General features: G+C 51.3%; 1 protein-coding gene across 1 annotated transcript; it reads right to left on the bottom strand.

The window, feature by feature from the left end:
* Positions 1–266: 266 nt before the first annotated feature.
* On the bottom strand, positions 267–19,066 carry MAP1LC3A (microtubule associated protein 1 light chain 3 alpha). Its single transcript, XM_021546302.4, has 4 exons — positions 18,983–19,066; positions 9,082–9,137; positions 1,967–2,073; positions 267–1,453 (listed from the first exon to the last, which is right to left on the bottom strand). The coding sequence occupies exons 1-4, from the start codon at positions 19,020–19,022 to the stop codon at positions 1,291–1,293; spliced, it is 366 nt and encodes a 121-aa protein (XP_021401977.1). The 5' UTR covers positions 19,023–19,066; the 3' UTR covers positions 267–1,290.
* Positions 19,067–20,543: the final 1,477 nt, after the last annotated feature.

Raw genomic sequence — 20,543 nt, 5'->3', positions numbered from 1 at the left:
GGACGTTTAATCAAAGGACAACAGACTCTACACTGGTAGGGCAAGGACAACCATGTTTCCTGTGTCACTATCCAGTGCTCTGTTCTCTAAACCAATCTTCTCCCTTTGTCCCAGCCCCTCAGTCCCAACCAGCTGCTCTCGCACAGCTTGGATTAACCATCTCAGAAGCCTGGGCAGGTACACACACACCAGTGAACACGGGGAACATACATCACATTTGATATACAAGAGACATTGACATGGACAAATGAGATAGGAACAGAACATTCCTACAAGACACAACTTGAATTTATGTTTATTTTATATATATATTTATATATATATATATATACCTTTGTATAGATTAAACTGGGGGGATTTTATCATATACATTTTTTTGTATAATACATGAGAAACAGGGACAGGAACATAGCAAATATAAATCAGTACATTCCTCCAGTGAACTCCTTGACACACTGAGACTGAAAAATTGCATGCAATGGGGAGATGATAGAGTGAAGGGAAATTAATTTTTATTAAAAAAAAAAGAAGATAATATAGGTACAACTGTCAACAGAGGAGCAGCACTATAGATGGCAAACCTGTATAAATTAAAAGAAAATTCCACTCTGACATCTACTATGCTTTAAAGTGCAATGAAGCCTGATTTATTTACCTACAGAATACAGGAAAGTTTCCCCCTCTCCCCATTCCAATCTATCCTTAAAAAATACCAACCAAACAAACCCAAAGAAACAAACCAATAAAATAAATCTAAAGGATATACATTATCCACAGTCCTATAGAGACGCCTACATCTACTCAGTAGCACCAAGAATCTGATATGGGTGTAATTAAAATCAATTAAAACTCGGGAGCAATGGTAACATCTGTTAGCTGCTTCTGCAGACCTCCTGCCCTTTATGAGTGCCTGGGGAGAGGTGGCTCTCCCTGTGCTGGGGTGGCTGATGGTGGCCCAGCGGGTCTGGCAGCAGCAGAGCACACACAGCACAGCGAGAGCAGCGCGGGGACACGGGGCCAGGCCCCACCCGGGGCCTGCATGGCTGGGTGGGGGTGTCACACACCTGGGCGGGTGCCTGGGGGAGTGGGACTGACCTACACAGAGGGGAAGGGTTGTGCGAGTCCAACACGCGCCATGAACCTCTTTGGTGACAGGTGATGGGGAGGGGAGGGAGAGGAAGGGGGTCAGCACAGCCCCGCTCTTGTGAGCCTCTGGCTGTGGTGTCTTCCGAGGCCAGGGGCCTCTATGCCACAGTTCATCTATCTCCACATGCCACCTTGCAGCAGCCCTCAGAAGCCAAAGGTCTCCTGGGAAGCATAGACCATGTAGAGGAAGCCATCCTCGTCCTTCTCCTGCTCGTATATCTCCGAGATGGGGGTGGACACGCTGACCATGCTGTGCTGGTTCACCAGCAGGAAGAAGGCCTGGGTGGGATTCAGCTGCAAGCGGCGCCTGTGGGGGCAAGGGTAGGAGAGGCAGGGTCAGCTCACCTGGGGCTGACAGCCAGTTCCACCTCCCCAGCAGTGCTATTCCCTTGGGGCCAGGCCAGCACAGCCTCCTCAGGACCTCCTCCCACCACACAGGACATGGTATCCATGAGTCCAGCTGAGCTGCCCAAGGCTCCAAGGCCTGCTGAGTTAGGATTCTTCAAAGCCCCCTTTCTCCAAGTGCTACTGGCAAGGGCAAAACAGAGAAGCCTCTTCCCTCTGAGTTGAAGAATAAAAAGAGGGGATGCTCCTGAGTGTCCCCTTGAGGGAGAGACTCCAGCCCTTCACAAGGTGCTAAGAACCTGCCCTCCCCTGTCCCCCACAATAGTCTGTTACCACACACAAGGATGCTGCAGCTGCCATGTCCCCATCCCTGCCCTCAGCAGCTGCCTCTGCCTCACCCTCACCCCACCACCCTGCAGCGAGCAGCCTGTGGGTGAGGACAGGCCAACATGCCAGCCGAGACCACCCCACTCACCGGATTATTTTGACCAATTCACTCATATTGACATGGTCTGGGACAAGGAACTTGGTCTTATCCAGCACTGGCAGCTGTTTCTCCCCTTTGTAGCGTTCAATGATGACCTGGAGGGAAAGTCAAGGGTAGGATTAGTCATGTTCATAGTGCCCCACATGCTGGTCCCAAGATCAGACACAAATCCAACTAGCATGGGTAGAGAAGCTGAAGTACAGCCTGCCTTTGCTTCATCTTCACAGGAAACAAAACAAAAAAGGACATGAGCAGTGACCACCAGGCTGGCTGCAGGTGGATCTTCATCCATCACCTGTGCCTGAGCCAGGCAGTGAAGTGTGTCCAAAACAATGAACTGAAACACCAAGAGCTCTGGCTGGCTGAGAAACAGTGCGCACCACTGGACTGATACAGATTCTTGTCCTCTGGCATGCAGGACATCTGAAGAGGAATGACATATTTTAACACTACTTTCTGACCAAACCCACAGGTTTTGCTGGCTTGAGCTGCAGATAGCTCATGATTCCATTTCCTTCCTGCTGCCATTCAGCATCCCTCTGCCTGCTCAGGAACAGCTGTTCCCAAGCAAGCTGTTCCCAGTTTTCAGAAGTCCCAGTGAAGCTACTCAAGCATTCCTTCAGAAAGGAGGTGTTTGGATTTCACCAGTCCCACTCCTTATGTTAACAGTAAAACACACTGACTCCAAGAAGGATCAGAAACCCAGGACCACCCCAGCTGAGCTTCCCAGGCACTCCTGCATGGTGTCACCATGGGCACAACCCAGCCCATCCTCCTCTGCCAGACATCTTGCTTGGAAAAGTTCTTACCATCCCTACATTCTGAAATGGTTGAATTATGATTTCTGATCCATTTTCCTGCTATTATAGTTAATGATTTTCTTCTGTGAAGCTGTTTGCTGGCAGCTACAATTGCTGTTCTAAACCAGCTTGGAAAGGTACCTTTTGTATTCTGGGAAACGAAGTGTTAGGAAGTTAAAATAGGGAATGTGCTTTTAAGAAAAATGAAAATAAGTGAAGAATATACAGCTTAATATGTTCCTATTGCAGTAATGTTCTCTCACATCTCTCCAGCAACCTGTTGATTTGCCCACAGAGAGACTCTTGGATACTCATCAGCCCATTATGCTCTCCCCCTGAGACTGAACATTATTTTTCACTATAAGGCAAGGAATTGCCATAATTTATTTTCCCAGGTCCTTTCCAAAGATAATCGAGAGACTGCAAATGGCTTTGGCAGCAGAGGGACTGAGCTGCGTGCAGAGAGGAGGATCCCCAGGAGATGGCTCTGTGGAGCCACAAGGACCAGGGAACCTCTGGGAACACGGATTTCCCTTCCCTTTGATCCCCTGCTGACACATCGGCCTCTGGCAGCAGCAGCAGTGGAACTCCTGCCAGCCTCCCCCAGAGGTGGATCAGACACCCTGGCTGGAACACTGCAGAGTCACCAGTGAGCTGGGAATGCCTGAGGAGCCCCCCTGGCTGTGGGGCTGATCTCACAGGGCTGGGCTGCAGGCACTTCCCCGAGGAGCTGGGGGTGAGGTGCCTTGCTGGGAGCTCTGCACCCAAACAGCCTCTGCAGAGCCCACCCTGGACAAATCTCACCCAAGGACAACCCAACACCTGGGCTAGCAGCATGTGAACACCAGGCAGCCCTCTTTGGCAAAGGAGGATCTGATTAAAGAACCATTTTCTGCAACGGACTAAATGCACTGGGACATCCCCATACCTGTTAACGGCCCTTCATCCCTCCAAGGAGGGCACTGGAGGACAAGATGAGCAGAACCATCCTACTGCATTTAATTTGAGTCTTACAAGGATAGGTGAGTATTTTGGCTGTGGGAAGAGGAGTAGTCTTGAGGGGCCGAGCACTCACAACAGCCACATACAAGGATGCTGCTGGGAAACACACAGGCAACCAGTGGCCCTTCAGCTTTTTGATTTGCACGAAGGAGCAGCTACACAGGAGCTGTTTGTGCATCCACCTTTACCTGCAGAGAGGGCCCTGCACACCTGGATGATGCCTCAGTTCTGACAAGAGCAGGAGCAGAGGCCAGTATCTCTCATTACCAGCCAGTTCCATCCCAAGAAGAACCACCTTTAGATTTATCCAAGAATGGGATGCAATGGCTGTCCTGGCTCTTGGAGCAGCAGCTGCCTTGTGCCCTGAGCAGACACAGAGCCTCTCATGTAGAACAACTCCAAGAGTTTCTGTTCTCTGAACATGAGCTGCTATTTGGGTAACCCAGCTATGAGAACAGGTGGCCAATGGACAAAACATTCTTGTTTAGTTCTGGAGGGAAAAGCATGATCAAATGCTAAAGTTACATCCCTATGGCCACAGGGTGAGTGTGCACAGCCACCTCCCACCCCGTATCCTCTTCCAAGCTGCTGCCTTAAGCCAAGGGTTCCTCAGCATGGGACACCTGCCCTTGCAGAGGGAACCCACCACAGATCTCTGCAGAAATCATGAGTGGGCACAGGTGGGGAGGGGAAACAGGGCAGAGCCTGAAGTCCTGGTCCCACTGCAAAGGGGGCTTGGGCAGTGTTTATTAATACAGCCTTTGTTCTGGGGCCAGTCAGGAGAGATAGAAAGTGAGTTTGGTAGGGAATACGCCAGATGTGGTGGTCAACAGAGGCAAGGTCCAACCAGGAGTGAGGCTGGGAATGTACTCCCAGCAGGCACAGAGGCTCAAATGTAACACCTCCCTTACATCCATGGCCAGGCACAGAGACTGACACAGACACACACAGCACTCACACGAGCACAGACTGCACCAGCCTCACCCTGTCCCCCTCTGGCAGAGCAGGGTGCAGGTTCTTTAGTGGCAACAGACACAGTAGCCCTCAGTCAAAAAGGTACTTTGCTGTTATCATCCAGTGTCATGTCAGTGCTGGACACTGGATCTGCAACTCCCCAGAACAGCCCTCCCAGGAGCCCAGAGAAGGTTGTCCCTTCCTCTGAGTCCATAATTTGGGTTTCCATCCACCCCTGTGCCAGGGCAGGGCATTATGTGGGATCTCCCGCCTGCCACTGTCTCTCCGTGCTCCTCTGTGGGTGCTCAGAGGAACTCAACAGAGCCCTCTCTGCATAGTCCAAACTCCCCCTCAGCCCTCCCTGCCAGCACCAGGGTGGCCCTGCCTTCACCCCCCTCTACAGCCCACAACTCACCAGGCCTGCCTGAATTTAGCATTGCAGGGCTTTGGGAAGTAGTTTGCTCCTGTTGCTGCCCAGCACAAGCTGCTCCCCAGCAATTTTTCAGAATCTCTGAGGGTTCAGCCATCTCCAGAAAGATCCCTGGGGCTGAGAGCAGGCAGGGACAGTGTGGACGACACAGGCTCCCTGTCCTCTAACAGGACAGAAAGTAATTTCAAAAACATGTATTAAGGGGTCCCAGTGAAAAGGCTGGAAGTTCTCTGCTTGCTCTGTCCAAGGAGGAAACGCCCCGTGAGGAGCAGCTGGAGATTTCTTCCCAACAGAGCTGAGTGTGAGCAGCCCTTGCTGCCAACACAACCATCTCACCCTCTCAGCAGGTGTGCCTGTGGTTAGCACTTCTACCAGAGCAGGCAGCTCTGGGAAATGCAGAGACAGCAAAGGAACCCCTGGCATGAGATGGACAGGGGACCTGGCTCCTTCCTATGTCCTTATTACATGTGCCAGGGGGGCATCCTGGGATGTGACTTCCCTTGAAACAGAAGCAAAGAACTCCACGTCAGTCCCTTCCTTAGCTTTCCCTGCAAGTACACTCAAGGAAACAGGAGAGACATGCTCTCCCCTGGGCATGCAGCCAGGCCATGCCTTCTGCAAATCCTCCTGGCCCCCTCTCAAAGCAGAAGGGACTCGCCCAAGGACTCTGGCTGGAAACTGGAGATGCAGGAGGGCAGCAGGTGCTGCACAGCTTTGCCGTGGCTTCCGTCAGCAGCAAGGGTGCGACCTTGGATCTCCCTAACTCCCCTGGGCTGGGGGCTCAAACCCCTCTGCTAATTCTAAGTGCCTCTCCAGAGAAGCCAATCACTTGGTGTCGTGGTTTGACACGGAAAGAGAATTTTTTCCGGAAGGAAGAGGTCAATTTAGATATTGACCAATTGAAGGTGGACACGCCTCTGAGAACACAGAAGGGTTAAAAGCAGAATTCCCAGGGGAACTTGCTCTCTTTGGTTCTGGTCAGCGTGCAGTGCAGGACTCTGCCCTGCCCAGCCACAAGCTGGGTGGGGAGGGGAAGCCCCATGGCCTGACGAAGGTAGTCAAAGGGTGGTGGAAGGACTGGAACCGGGCTGGCCCCTGCAGATGGAAGGGTGGAAGAAATCTGGGATGTCTCCATTCCCTCCCCCCCGGAGTTTCTCTCCCGAGAGGGAGAGAGAAAGAGACAGCGGCAGTTCTGTCAGCAATTCCACCGCGAGGAAGGAGGAGCGGGGGGAGCTCCAAGGTGCCCAGTGCGTGGGAGTTGCTGGATGTCCGGGCATCGAGCCATCCGGGCAGTTCGGACTTTTAACCCTTCCTTGAGAAATGAAAGCTTTGTGAATTTTTCCTTCCCCTCCTCAGTTTGAAAGAGAGGAAGAGGGACACCTTGGACCCTGGGATGTTAGAAGGAGGAATTCTAGATGGGAGTGGGACAAGGAGTGGCTTTTTGGCTGGACTTCTCTGTGTTAGCCACAACCTGAACCAATCTTCTCCTCCAAGAGGGACTGTGTTTTGGGAGGATGCCAGTGAGTCAAGAGACTTGCTTCAGCTGGGAAAAAGACAAAAGTGGAGTGAACGGAGAAAAGGTTAGGGGGTTTGTGGTGGTGCCCCCTGTCCTGGAAAGGAAAGAGAAGAGAAGAAGATTTCTGTTCTTGAACCCTCAGCCCCAGGGGAAATGGAAAATGGGGGGGACTGTGGTCCCAAACAATGAAAAACTGTTGTTTCCTCCCCTCTTGGCAGGGCATCCTTGAAAGGAAAAATCCTAAAAGCAGTCTGTCCATCCATGCATTGTGGTGAGAGCACTGTGCATGGAAAGGAGAAGGGTCACCATGGCAAACTTTTCTCCGGGCGGTGCCATGTGTGACATGGAAACACAGGATGTGCAGCTGTGTTTCTTGGGGGGTCTGTGGCACAGGAGAGACTCTGTTCCTTCGATGGACTGAGTATCGCTTGTTTGGAGGGTGGAAACCTGATTGGGGTCCAGATTGTGTCTCACTGTGGTTTGTTGGAGTTGGGTGGTGGGGGGAGGAATGCTTTGCAAGGTTTTCATTTGATCTTTGTGTGGTTTTTTTTCCCTTCTTTAGTTTTCTCTTTTCTTTTGTAGTAGTAGCTTAATAAAGTTTTTTCAGTTATTAAGCTTGGGCCTGCTTTGCTCTGTTCTAGATTCCACTTCACAGCATTCAAGGGAGGGATCACATTTTCATGGGGGCACTGGCATTGTGCCAGTGTCAAACCATGACACTTGGAAAACACAGCTCGTGTCTTTCACAGATGACCAAGACCTTCCTACAGCCAATGGACCAAGACCTTCCACAGCCAATGAGCCTGCAGTGCTTGGACCCATGACAGTGCCCACACAAGGCTCTGATCACTGTCCAGCACTGAAACCTGCCCTGGGAAAGAAGAAAGACAGCACCAAACTGGTGCTGGGGTCCAGCGGGAGGCAGGCCTTTAGAGACAGCAGTGACACAAACACAACTGGACCCTGCAAGGCCTTCATGACCCTTCTCATCATCTGATCCTTTTTACCCCTTCAGCAAAACTTGCATTCTGGTGTTGACCCCAACACAAAAGCACTCCAGCCATGGGAGCTCTCCCACCATGTCTCAGTATGCCGTGGATGCACAGCTCTGGCTCCTTCTGTCCATTCCCCAAACAACACACATTTGTGTGCAGGCACTTGATACATGCACATGTGTGCATTTTATGTACAAAGCCTGGCCTTAATGCCAGAGCCTGAATGCACTGCAATTTCTTCCACAACTCTGGAGAAATGCAGAGCCAATCTAATGCCATTAAAACCACATTAAAAGCAGAGTTCAGTCAATGTGCTGATGACCTGAAGTACTGGTACCCAGGGTGCTGTGAGGGCCAGGCCCTGCTCTGCTGAGCTGGAAACATGTGAACATCACGTGAACACCACAGTTGTGGTGGGAGGACAGAAGAAGAATTCTTCTGGCTAGAAGATGCTGTGCTAAAAACAAAACAAGAGTGAGGCAGAAGTGGTCTAAGATAGGCCAAGAGCAGTTTAAGACATTCACTCTTGAAGGCCAAATACTGATAATCTACAATTTTAAGACAAGGTTGACATTCATCCAACACTGAGAGGGAGATGAACTAGGAATCCTTTATTTTTGGTCATAGATGCTGTGATACAGCAAATAGTAAGTTGAGTAAGCCCCAAGTACATAATTTCCTAGAATCAAGGAATGGTTTGGGTTGGAAGGGACCTTAAAGGTGAGCAGGGACACCTTCCACTAGATCAGGTTGCTCCAAGCCCTGTCCAACTTGGTCTTGAACATTTCCAGGAATGGGATGTTCTTCTAAGTTCTCCATATTCTCAGGAAGAAAAGCAAATACTCAGGTAGGAACTCAAAAGCACACTGACAGCCAAGGAGGAACTCAGCATATTATGAGTGACATGGGCAGGAAGAACTGCAAGTTCATGGTGTCTCACCTGTGCCTGTCAACTACAGGTGCTGGGACAGCACAGAATGGGTATGAATGATCCTAAAAGAGACTCTGTACTTTCAGATGTGTGCAGCAAAGATCAGTCCACACATCTTTCTGTGGGCAGATAAATCCTTACCAGGTTATCCAGGAAAAATCTGGTAGTTACAACAGCCAGAAGAAAAGCCATTTTAGAGTTTTCTCCTATTGCTCTCAATTGGAAATAGATTTGAGATGATATCAATCCCCTGCCTCCAGGGCAGCATGGAGCTTTAGAACCAGACTGTCCTTTGCACTGCAGAGAATACGTCTGCTATTGAGCAGCTGGCACACACAAGGCACTTGAGGCTCATGGGGACCATCCTGTGTTGATTCCAGGGTGCAAAGTTTTGCAAGCTTCATGGAGGCCACCCAGGAGCACAGAGGGGTCGTGAGAACAAAGTCTGACAGAAGAGTGAGAACAATTCACTTACCGGGATTTTGTTTGGATGCTGCTCTCGGATCTGCTGCACTTCTTTACAACGATCCGCTGGAGAGAAAGTAAAGAATAAAGTTAGAAACACCTGTGTGTGGCAGGGCAGGCAGAACCCTGCAAGCCACAGCCTGACCTGGAGAGAGGGACATTTCCCAAGGAATGCACATTCTGCTCACCAGGCCTTTTCTGAGCATGGCCTGCCAGATGCCAGCTTCAGTGACCAACTCTTCATGGCTTCCTACTGCCCCAACCACCCCACAGGCTGGGACACACCACTCTGCCTTGGTAACACTGGGCAGCACACCTGGAAATCAGGAGAGTGAAAGGAGACCGTAAAGCTAACAAAACTAACTTGAAGCCACCCTAAGCACATGCAGCTCCTGGCAATGGGTGTGGAGCAGCAGCACAGCTTTGGGGGCTGTGCTCTGCAAGTTCAGGCTCGTTGTGTCTCCTGGATGCTTCCCCCATGGAGACAATTCTCCAGCTGGGGCTGGGTTTTAGCCATTTCCTTCTGCCTGTTGCGCATTTCCAAGCACTCCCTGGCACAGTGCCTGGTTCCACAAGAGCTGCACCTCGCCAAGGAGGACTCCTTCCCTAGCACAGACCTACAGAGCAGCTGCAACACCTCCTGGCCTGACACAAAGTATTTCTAGGCCTGAAGGCAGGAAGAAAACCTTAAGCAAGGAGATGACCCACATACAGAAAGATTTTTCCTGCAGTTGTTGTTACACTTTCTATTCCTTTTTCCTCCAAAGTTTATGGACACACACAACAGGCAGCACACAAAGCTTGTGCAATCTTCCAGTTTACTGGAGAATTCCCATACCCCTCACTGCTTTACCCGAGGGCTCTCCTCTTTCCACAACCCAAAGCAGCAGAAAGCAGAGGAAGAAGCAGTACCAGAGCCAGGTAAGGCTCTGTGTATGCTCTTCCTGGGACATTACAGACCTGCCCTCCCCCTGGAACTGCCACTACTCAGGGAAGTGCTTCACAGCCTACATCTGAAACACCCAGGAACTAAGCCAGGGGGTGAAGGTCAGTGACTAAGCACTGCCTAGAAAAGAGATCTGGGTATTGCAGGACCTTCACGGGATCATCACAGCACTGACTCCAGCCTGACTCCCCTCACCAGTTTACACAGCCCCAGTTCCGCATGGCCCACTGGGATAATGGAGGGTAGGATAAATGCATGTGTCTGAGTGTTTTCTCCTCAGAAACACTGGTAATTTCTCCTCCGAGCACTCAATAAAGCCTTATTGCTTATATGTTGAATTTGGCTAGATACGACTTTAGGAAGAAGCGCGAGTTCCTTGAAAAGCAGTAAGGCTACAAAATCACCAGATCCTAGAAAGTTTTGCGCACCACTTCTGCCTCCTCTGAGTGGAAAATACCACTCTGCTAGGAACTGTTATATCTTTTATTCTGTAGGACTCCATACGCAAGCAACACAGAGCAAGATTATTTGGATTTCATAAAAAATTCAGGCATATTTGTTTTGGGTTTTATGACTGAACATGCAGCTTCTCATGTTTCCTTTTCATCCGACCCAGTGCTCTAGGGATCCAGAGTCATCCTTGTGATAGAGGCAATTTTCCCTTGAGACACCAATCAGCCAGGGAGTCACACACAGATATCAGCAGCACATATGACACTGGCACAGAGACAACTCCCTGGGAATGCTGAAGGACACAGTGCCAGCAGCACCTCGCCCACATCACCCAGCTGGAGCAGAAGCAGCTGCCCCTTCCCACAGAGCCCTATTTCCACATGTTCCCTTGTGTCCAGAATGAAGCATCCAAAAGGCTGGAGATCCAGAACTCAACTGGACAACACTGATCACCTTGGAAACTCCAGCAGCTTGACTGTCACCAGCTCAGACTTCTGGGTTTTAACAAAGCCTGCAGAACTGTGTCCTCACGTTTGGCCAGCCATTCTGGCTTCAGTGTCCACCCTAGCCTGCTTCTCTCTCCATACTATCAGACTGCCATGTGCATGAGCTTCCTAAACACCATGTGCTGCCCTGCAAGGTCATAGTAATGTTTGCACAGGAAACCCCAACAATGAAGGTAATTGTAAGAAGAGTCAGAGAAGGAATTTGCTGAAGGCATGTTATCATGGCTAGCAAATGAAGATAATCTTGGAGCATCTAACTAGCCCAGGCTCCATGTGCCAAAGGGCAAGCACATGCCAGACTTCCCTTCCTGCTCCCTGGAAGCATCATCAGCTACAGCAGGTGACACAAGCTATCACCACCTTCATTTACACAGTGGGAACAGAGTTGCCTCCTGCCCATTACACTGAAAAAGGTGCCACACAGAGAGGAAGAGGGTCCATCATCACTCCAGCTGCACATCAGTGCCTCAGGATCCCACCCCTGGGACCACAGTCCTCTGTCCCCCACGGGGAGCAGATAGGGTGCCTTGGACAGAGGTGGCTGCTGCAGAAAGATCCTTCCAGGTCTTGCTGACTCCATGCTCAGGAGGAGTCAAGGGCACAAGACACCAGTGACAGAGTTCTCACCTACCCTCAAGTCTGCTGGGCCACAATGGAAGCTCCCCTGTCCCACCCTTTAAAATCTGCCACATGCCTAGGACCTGCTCCCTCTGGCCAGCAGGACCCGGGGCATTCACAGCCTTCCTGACCTCAGGGGACCCTGTGGCAGGAGGCTGATCTGCAGGTGATCACAGGGGAATGGCAGCAGGTGCTGCTTTATTCTGGGGGCTGCTGGATCTCTCCAGCAGGTCCATGGATTGCAACTACAAACATCTCAAGCACTGCACTTCTTCCTCTGGCCTGGAATTGCTCACTTCAGAAACTTCTTTCAGGAAGGCACTTGGGAGCAATCCCACCCAAGGTGCTCAGGTTCCTGAATCTACAGGCAGAAGTTTCCAGGATAACTAGAGCACTGCTAAAGAGCACACTGTCTCATCCTAGCCTTGGAGAGCCGAGGAAGCAGGCTTGGCAATCAGGAAAAGCTGCATCAATCCCTGGGTGATTTCTGTGCACGTGGGAATTCAGGCACAAGAGATCTCCACCAAGAGATAAGTGATGGTCACCCACACGCTCCTCAGCCTGTGGTGGGAGCCAGAGGTTGAGCCTGTGACTCATGAAAGCATCAACATCACACAGCAGGAACAGCTATAAATACCAGCCTTAATTCAGTGTCTATACAGTCTAATCTAAGTCATAGGAATACAGAGAAAATGGTTAAAGGGCACTTCAGAGAAACCTGGGGAAGTGCCAGCCAAGCACCGGAGCCCCCACGGTGCTGAGGACAGGCAGGATTCCCAGTGTTTGCACACTCACATTCATACACAACAGGCCTGATCTTACAAGCTTTATTTTCCTCCTGCAGCTCTCCCAGACTGCGCTGAGGTTGAGACTTTCCCCTCCCCTGCAGCACCCGGCTACAGTTAATCCTTAGCCAATGCACAGAGCAAACCAGAGCTGTTTACATGGCCCTGTCCCCATCCATGTTCTCCTCCCCTGGTCCCTCCTCGCTGCCAGGGCAGCAGAACACCACACCTGACTGCAGCAGCTCAGGGGCTTCACACAAGAGGGGCTGGAGGGGCTCCAGCCTCCTGCTGCTCCAAGGAGCTGAGCAAAGAGTGATGACCTGCATGAGAGGGAAGAGACCCACCCCTGCTCCAGCTGTGGGCACCACATCTCTGCCATGAGGGAAGCCAGACTTCTCCCCAGTGCCAGGAAGCCAGATCTCAAGATGGCAGCAAGATAAAACCCACACATTGGTTATTCCCAGGAAAACTTCTCTGCTAGGGCCTATTGAAAGATAGGAGTATTTTTGTAGTATTGCATATGCCGGGAAATTTCTCTTTCAACTGCTGTTTTAACTGTTAAGCAGCAACAGCAAAGCTTGCAGATTGCCCGAAACACCGGAATCTTGGCTGTTTTCTTGACTGAGGTCCTTCCCAAGCTGTGCTCCAAAAGATGCGAGCACACAGTGTATCCCATGGCAATGCAGGATGAGATCATTATGGCAGTTGAGGAGAACAGTGGAAAATTTTAAGCCACGCTTTGCAAACATGAACCTTTTTTATCAGCAGTGCCCAGGAACCCTGGCCACAGGAGCCAGGTCCCTGCTGTGCTGGGCACTGTGCAGACACGGGATGAAAGGACAGTCCTGGATGCAAAAGTGCCTCAGCAGACAAAAGATACAGATGGTGGGACAGAAGGAAAACACATGGCAAGTCCTCCAACAGCGCTGTTGCATAAGGGGCAACATTTTTCAGGAGATTCTAGACGAGCACAGCTCAGGCACTGGTGCTGTCCCAAGGCAGCAGATGGGCGATAGGGAAAGGCCCTGCTGCCTGTGACCAGCAGGAATGCTGTTAGGAAAACACCAGTGAGAACAAATACCACCTGGAAATGTCCTCAGCGCACTGCCACATAAACAGCTCCTGAGCTGGGCAAGGGCTGTGGTGGAGAGCAGAGACCATGCCTCTCCCCGTGTCCCACAGCTCCGAAGAGTACAGACATCCCTGGCACCTCCAGCAGGCTGCTGGCCCTGTGGCCCCTTCCTGCCATCCACACAACATCCTGCCAGCCAGTCTGGAGAGGGATATGCCCAAGATTTGAAGCAGATGCAAAAATGAACATGTTTCTTCAAGAAGCTGCTGTGGTCAGTCCCAGGGCAGAGTGCTGCAAGAGCATGGACTTCTCTCCAAGAGATTTTCTGCCAGGAGAGGAGGAATTGGATGGTTTGAAACCAGGATGTGTGTGGGATGAGCAGGCAAATCCTGGAGATGCAGGCCAGTTATGCAGGTCATTCCAGATGAACATCAATGACTATTTCTGTAATATCCCACCACCCTAAGGCCAGACACCTCTAACCACCAGGAAACACCCAAATTTGTGAGTGTGTCATGCCTCACCCAGCACCTGATCTGACCTGTCCTTGCCCAGTGCTCCATCTCAGGCCAGTGGTGCCGCAGCAGGAGTGAGAGGAGACTCCCACATCCAGGAAGGAAGGAGGTTGCGCTCAGGGCAAGTTTCCTCAGCACCCCAGAGGGTGCTTGTCCCAGGCTACATAGGAGCAGTGCAGAGACCTGACACTGCTTCTGATTCTCAGGTTGATTTTGTCTGTCTGCAAAGGTGGATGCCCCAGACAGGACAAATGACCCAGGACCAAATCTACACTGCTCTGAACCTAAAAGGTTTGAACTGATAAAAACGTATCTCTGCATCACAGAACAGGTAGAGCCTGAAGCTCCACTGTCCCTGGAAGCTATTACCAGCATAAACATGGAGCAGTGGATGCTCTGTCTTCATGACTCTCCATGCCATCACTACAGCTGCAATACTAGATGTGCAGTGTCTGGGAGGATTTCAGAATGCCACGTTCTTGGGGCCCTGTCACTACAGGTCTCAGCACCTTATTCCTTTGCAAAAAATTCTCAATCTTTCTGGCTCCAGAACAGAGCCTGAAAATGGATTTTTAAACACAAAGAAGAAACACCTTCATTTTTTCTTAGTATAAAAATGTAATAGGAGTATGATTTTGAGCCTGGCTCCAGGAATAAGTATTTGCATCTGGCAAATCATAAGGGCTCTGCTCATGATCAAGCAGAGCCACACCACAACTGTGAACTCTAAATACATGTCAAGACACTTGTCCTCTGGTTGTGCAGTACCACTGGAGTGACAAGACAAGGCAGAATGGCATTAAACTGAGAGAGGGCAGGGTTAGATGGGATATTGGGAAGGAATTCTTGGCTGTGAGGGTGGGGAGGCCCTGGCACAGGGTGACCAAAGAAGCTGTGGCTGCCTCTGGATCCCTGGACGTGCCCAAGGCCTGATTGGATGGGGCTTGGAGCACTCTGGGACAGTGGAAGGTGTCCCTGTCCATGGCAGGGGGTGGAATGGGATGGGCTTTGAGGATCCTTCCAAACAAAACCAATCTGGGATTCTGTGATCCACCCCTGCCACTGCCATGGGCCATGTAGGATGAACACCAGATCTCCAATCATCAAAACAGCTTAAAACTCACTGCACCCTCTGAGCATGAGGGGGAAACGGGCAGCACCTTCTGTGTCATGTCAGGATGGCAAACAGAGTATTTACATCACAGTTTCAGATAAAGAACTGTTTTTTTTCTCAACATTTAATCACAGTTTCACTATCCTTGGTAAAGGAACAGCAAGTCCCCTCTGTACAAGCCCTTGGGAGGCTGCCGTGCCAAGGCTTCCCTGTGCCTGCTGTGTGACCTTCTACCTGGACAACCCTCCCATCCATCTCCGAGACAGCAGGAACACAGATTTCTCAGAACTACTCAGGACACTTCAAACTGCTCAAAGAAAGACCTGGCACTGCTGGCAGGACTGTATTTTGGTGCAGCCCACAGTGAACCTGCAAGCACCAAGGGCCTTTGCCCAGCACAGTTCACTGCTATTTGTGCACAAACAGGCCTGGACATGCACAGATGCTTTGGGGACATGTGCCAGACACCAGAGTCTTGAATTCATTCTTGCATTTTCTCTCACAACCTTAAACCACCTTCTGAGGACAAAAGACAGCAAACAACAGCATGACAGAGCTAGTAGTGTTTACACACTCCCAGTCAACCACAGAATGTCACCCGAGCAGGTGACACACTGTGAGACCTCCCAAGTGACTCTCGTGACTGTGATCCCTGCTGGGACTGACCACAGAAGGAACACCAAAGCCAAGGGACATGACTTATCCATGGCTCATGGCTACTCAATGACAGAGGTGGCAAGGGCCTACCACCCTGACAGCCCCTGGATTCTCCAGTCTCCACCCTTCTGGCTCAAAGGAAGTTTTTACAGTGAAAAAAAAATTAAGTAATGAACAAAACACACAGGTTTTATTATTCCTGGCTGCCAGTCAGGACCTTGTGTTATAGAAAAGAATAATAATTTAAAAAATCAAAATTTGTGGTCTTCATGTTAGTCTGACTTTTGCTCTGGAAGCCTGTTCAGTTCTTCAACATCGATAATTACCCCTACATCCAGTCAAGTCACAGAATGTCCTCAGTAATTAATCCAAGACACAGGCAGCTAAGCAGCAATTTGGAGCAGCATCCTCCTCTCAAGGAATCCCAGCTCTCAAAGCACAACTGCCAGAGCACAGACACCCAAGAACCAGCCAAGGACCAGCGAGGGCTCACAGACCAATCTCACATCAATATCCAGATGTTTTTCCAAGCCACTAATGAGCAGAACTGTTGTGATAAGCACAGAACGGTGTGTGAGGCAGACAATTCAGCCACTACTGGTCTCTCAGTGGGTACAAGCACAGCTGGCTTGTGCTGGATGAGTCCCCAGGGACGCCGATCCCCAGAGCCAACAGGGGATTTGCTCCACACCCACCACTGCGTTTCCTCTGAAGAGAGAGTGGCTTCCCACAAACAAAGGCAGATCTCCAAGAGGATGGAACCTGGGATGGGAACACTCTGTCCACAGAGGCTGAGGTCAAACCTCTGTGTTTGTCACCAAATCAGGGACTCCAGCTGAGCCACGAGGCACATGCAGGTGTGTTCCTGCCTCTGTTCCTGCCGGACACGGGGGCACGGGACCAAGGTGCTCTGGGTCACCTGGCTGGTCCAGGATCCAGGCCCATGTCCATCACCACACTGATTTTGTGCTGCACTGAAAACACAGCTGGCAGCTGCTGCCAGCCCAATGCAAACCTCACTTCAGGAGCAGTGGGACAATGCTCCCAAGGACCCGTGTTCCTTTCGGGAAGTGCAATGGTGTCATCAGGCTGCTGCACACTCTCACTACTGCCAGGACAGCCTGTTCCTCTGACACAGACCACAGCTTTGTTCTGGGAATTGTTTTGGACTCCTACAACAGATCTGAACATGCCTCAGCCTCTGGGTTCAGCACATGGATGCAGAGGGTGCTGCCACATCTTACCCCCTGCACACACAGCAAGGACGTTCTGCTGCCAAGGACCAGCTCACAGAGCTCACCTGCCCACCAGGGACAGCACCTGAGATCACGGGAGGAGTCACTGCTCCGTGCCCTCCACACACCTTGGATCAAACCCCTGTTGTTTCACAGTCAGTCCCCTTCTCAAGTCCTTAGAAATGATGAGGAGAAATCAGGAAATTTTACTCAGGAGAGACCCAAGACCAAGCAGTTGAACAAACCTAAGAAATTCACAGAAAAAATCAAAAAATACAAGAAGGGGGGAACACAAGCTTTGGGGAAACGAGAATCTTCACTGAGAAGCAGCAGCCCAAGACCTAAGGCAGCCACTTGCCATGAAACTGGAGCCTGTGTGCCTTTTGTAAACAGCCATAGCCCTGACTCTGCCTTTTCACTGCTTTTTTGGAACCGTTCCATTTCTGTAAAGTTTTGAAGCCTTAAAAATTAAGCCATTCTGAGGGTATGGAATCACTGGAGATGTTTTCCACTAGCCCTCTCCAACTGCATTGTAAACAATCACTTCCTGCTCCTGTTGTGTAATGATTCAAAGACAAAAACAAGCCATATTTACTTTCTCCAACAGAGTAATTCCAGCCCTGACCCAAAGCAACTGCAGGGGCTGCCAGGCGTCCTCCTCCTTCTCTCCTCCTGGCTCAGCTCTGCAGCCCAGTCAGCTGAGAGAGCAAAAGGGCAGAGGAAAGTACGGAGAAACAAGGAGCACTTGCAGTTGCCGGCACCAAACTCCCTCACCCCCTCTGTCCCTCCCGGGCTATTTTAATCCTGCTTTCTTTCAACTACTCTGAGCCTCAGATTTTGTTTTCCCTCTGGCTCAAAGAAAGTCTGAGCAATCCACAAAGGCAAACCAGTCTACTCCTAACCATAATAAGCTGATTCTCACCAATTTAACAGTAGGTAGTTACTAAGGGGCCGATTTAGGACTTCACTGGTTTTAATACATAGCTTAGGAGCACACAGCAGGTTCCCAGCAAGGATCCCAAGCTCCCAGGCTTCAGCTGGTTCTTGTTTGTGCATGTTCCCTTGGCTCGGTCCTGTGGCAGGGGAGGACTGGGTAAGCATTCAAGGCCAGAAGGGTTGTGCCAATAAAATACCAAATATTTACAGTTTCCAAGAGAGCAGCAAGGGGCTGGATCAGCAGCTTTCAGCAGGCAAAAACTCCAATTTTAAAACTCATGTAGGAAACGCCCTCACCTGCGTTTGGACAGTCTCTGGCACAATATGAGGGTTTTTTATGGCATAAAAGTACCGATTTCAGCATTATACAGCGAGTAAAGTTCAACTGCTACCCCCTCCCCAGAAATTTAACCTGCCAGAAGCACACACCTCTCCCTGCGCCAGCCGGCAAAGGTCAAGGGAAAACAGCAGTTGGTGTTTCCTCGGATTCCGCTATCGGGTCTGGAGATAGAAATCCGGGACTTTCTACAGTCACCTCCTCACCTTTTGAGCCTCCCCACCACGGACCTCTGACAAAGAGGCGGGGAGGATGCGAGCATTGACTCTGTGTCTCACAACCATCACAGAGGGCGTGCGACATCCTGGAACAACAACCGCCCCAACGCCGACCAGATGGGGAGCGCGGAAGGCGATTTTTGGGGAGGTCTTTGTGTTCTGACAGTCGAAAGGGACACGTGGCCATCACCGTCCCCCCGGGCGTTCCACGGCCCTTTGCGGCCGCCGCCGCGCCCCGGTGACCCCGGTCCCCGGGAGAAGCGGGGACGGCCCGGGGACAGCGCTGCGCTCGGCCGGGCGCGGCGCGGATGACATCACCGCGCGGCGGCTGCGGCACCGCCGCCCCCGGCCCGGCGCCACCGGGCCCCGCTGCTCCCGCGGCCGCCCCGGCGGGACCCGCGGCGGCCGAGCCCCGGCCCGGGCGGGGCCGCCCCGCCGGGCAGCACGGCGGGGGCGGCGCAGGGCACATCCGCCCGTCCCTCCCTCCCGCGCGGCCGGTCCCGGCCGGTCCCGGCTCACCGAAGGTGCGGCGCTGCTTGAAGGGCCGGTCCGAGGGCATCGCGGCGGCACCGGGCGGCTCCGGCACCGGGCGGCTCCGTCTGCGCTGGGGCTGCGGCGGAGCGGCGGTGACGTCACCGCGCACCGCCCTCAGGGGGCGGGGCCTGAGCCCCGCCCGCCCCGGGACCGCGGGGCGCGGGGGGCGCGGGGCGCGGGGCCGCTCCGGGGTTGGGCTGGAACGGGCCCTACAGCCCAGCCCGTGCCGCCCCTGCCGTGGCAGGGACACCTGCCACTGTCCCAGGTGCTCCCAGCCCTGTCCCACCTGGCCTTGGGCACTGCCAAGGATGGGACAGTCACAGCTTCTCTGGGCACCCTGTGCCAGGACCTCAGCATCATCACAGGGAAAAGTTCCTTCCCAATAGCCAATCGAAATCTCACTTCTTTTGTCTAAAACTATTCCCTCTTGTCCTATTACTATCTGCCCCTTTCTTTTTTACAAGCCGCAACATGGGAGAGAGCAGCTGGTGACACGAGGATGGCCGTGACACGAGCCATGGCAGAGCATCCCCATTTCCCGATGGGACATGGTGCTTTATTCAGAGGTGACCCCAAACACAAGCTTTTTTTCCAGTCCTGATGGAGCAGAGGACCTGAGGGCCTTGCTTAAGGCAGCAGAAGGACACCTGGGCTGGGATTTCCAGAGCTGCTCCACAGACAGAGGTGTCCGTGACTCCGGCCTGCGGTGGCATCTTCTGGACATCTTCACTAAAACATCTTCCGAGTGTCACCACCAGCTTTGGGCAGCAAATGTGGCTGTTGTGAGAAGGGTGGAGAAGGAAGGATTGTGTGGGGATGAAGCCACAACAGCTCAGACCAGATTCCAGCCAACAAACCTGGATGTAAACTACTTTCTCACAGATACTCTGACATTTGTGATTCCCATCTACCCCAATCATCTCTCTGCTAACGAGCCCGTTGTTTTCCCTCCTGCATTCACAGCCATGGCTATGCTGAATATGTTAAAGCCTGCAGCATGACTACAAATAGGGCAGCTATTTCTGGAGCTGATAAATGAATCAAAAACAACTGCAAACAGAGCGTCAGTGTATCACCAGGTCTAATATCCCTCCTCACTGCACGCCACAACAGGAGCTGTATCGTGTGGAGCAATGTCTCATTGCTACAGTGAATTGGCACAAAACAGGAGCAAACACAAAATGTTAAAGGATTAAGTACAACCTTGGTAAAAAAAAATACATGAAAAATGCAGTTTTGAAAGAACTGCTCCGATTATTGCGTCACCAATTTAAACAAATATGTGTTTAATGAGAATTGAAGAAATTCTTGTTTCCTTGCTGAGTTTACCCAAGAAAGAAAACACTTACATGCTCAATATAATGGATTTTCCTTGACCAAGCAGTAGTTAAACAAGCACATACTGGTAAGGAAGTATAAACTCTTCAGATTCACTTCCATAATTAAGATACACGTAAAGATATTAATCTCTGATATAGGTCCTGTTAAAAAGAGAATACTGAAGGGAAAGCAGGAATGTTGAATCAGACATGGCAAGTGATGACCT

Source organism: Lonchura striata, chromosome 20 (assembly GCF_050655825.1).
Source record: "Lonchura striata isolate lonStrDom1 chromosome 20, ASM5065582v1, whole genome shotgun sequence".
Lineage (NCBI taxonomy): Eukaryota > Metazoa > Chordata > Aves > Passeriformes > Estrildidae > Lonchura > Lonchura striata.
Note: the sequence above shows the minus strand (reverse complement) of the source record. Positions and strands in the feature narration are given on the sequence as shown.

What these genes read in the sequence shown, in the direction of transcription:
- MAP1LC3A (XM_021546302.4), bottom strand. Translation starts at nt 19,022, where the DNA reads ATGCCCTCGGACCGGCCCTTCAAGCAGCGCCGCACCTTCG. An exon ending in AGCATCCAAACAAAATCCCG is followed by an intron (nt 2,074 to 9,081) that starts GTAAGTGAATTG and finishes CTTTCCCTCCAG; the next exon opens with GTCATCATTGAACGCTACAA. An exon ending in GAATTGGTCAAAATAATCCG is followed by an intron (nt 1,454 to 1,966) that starts GTGAGTGGGGTG and finishes TTGCCCCCACAG; the next exon opens with GCGCCGCTTGCAGCTGAATC.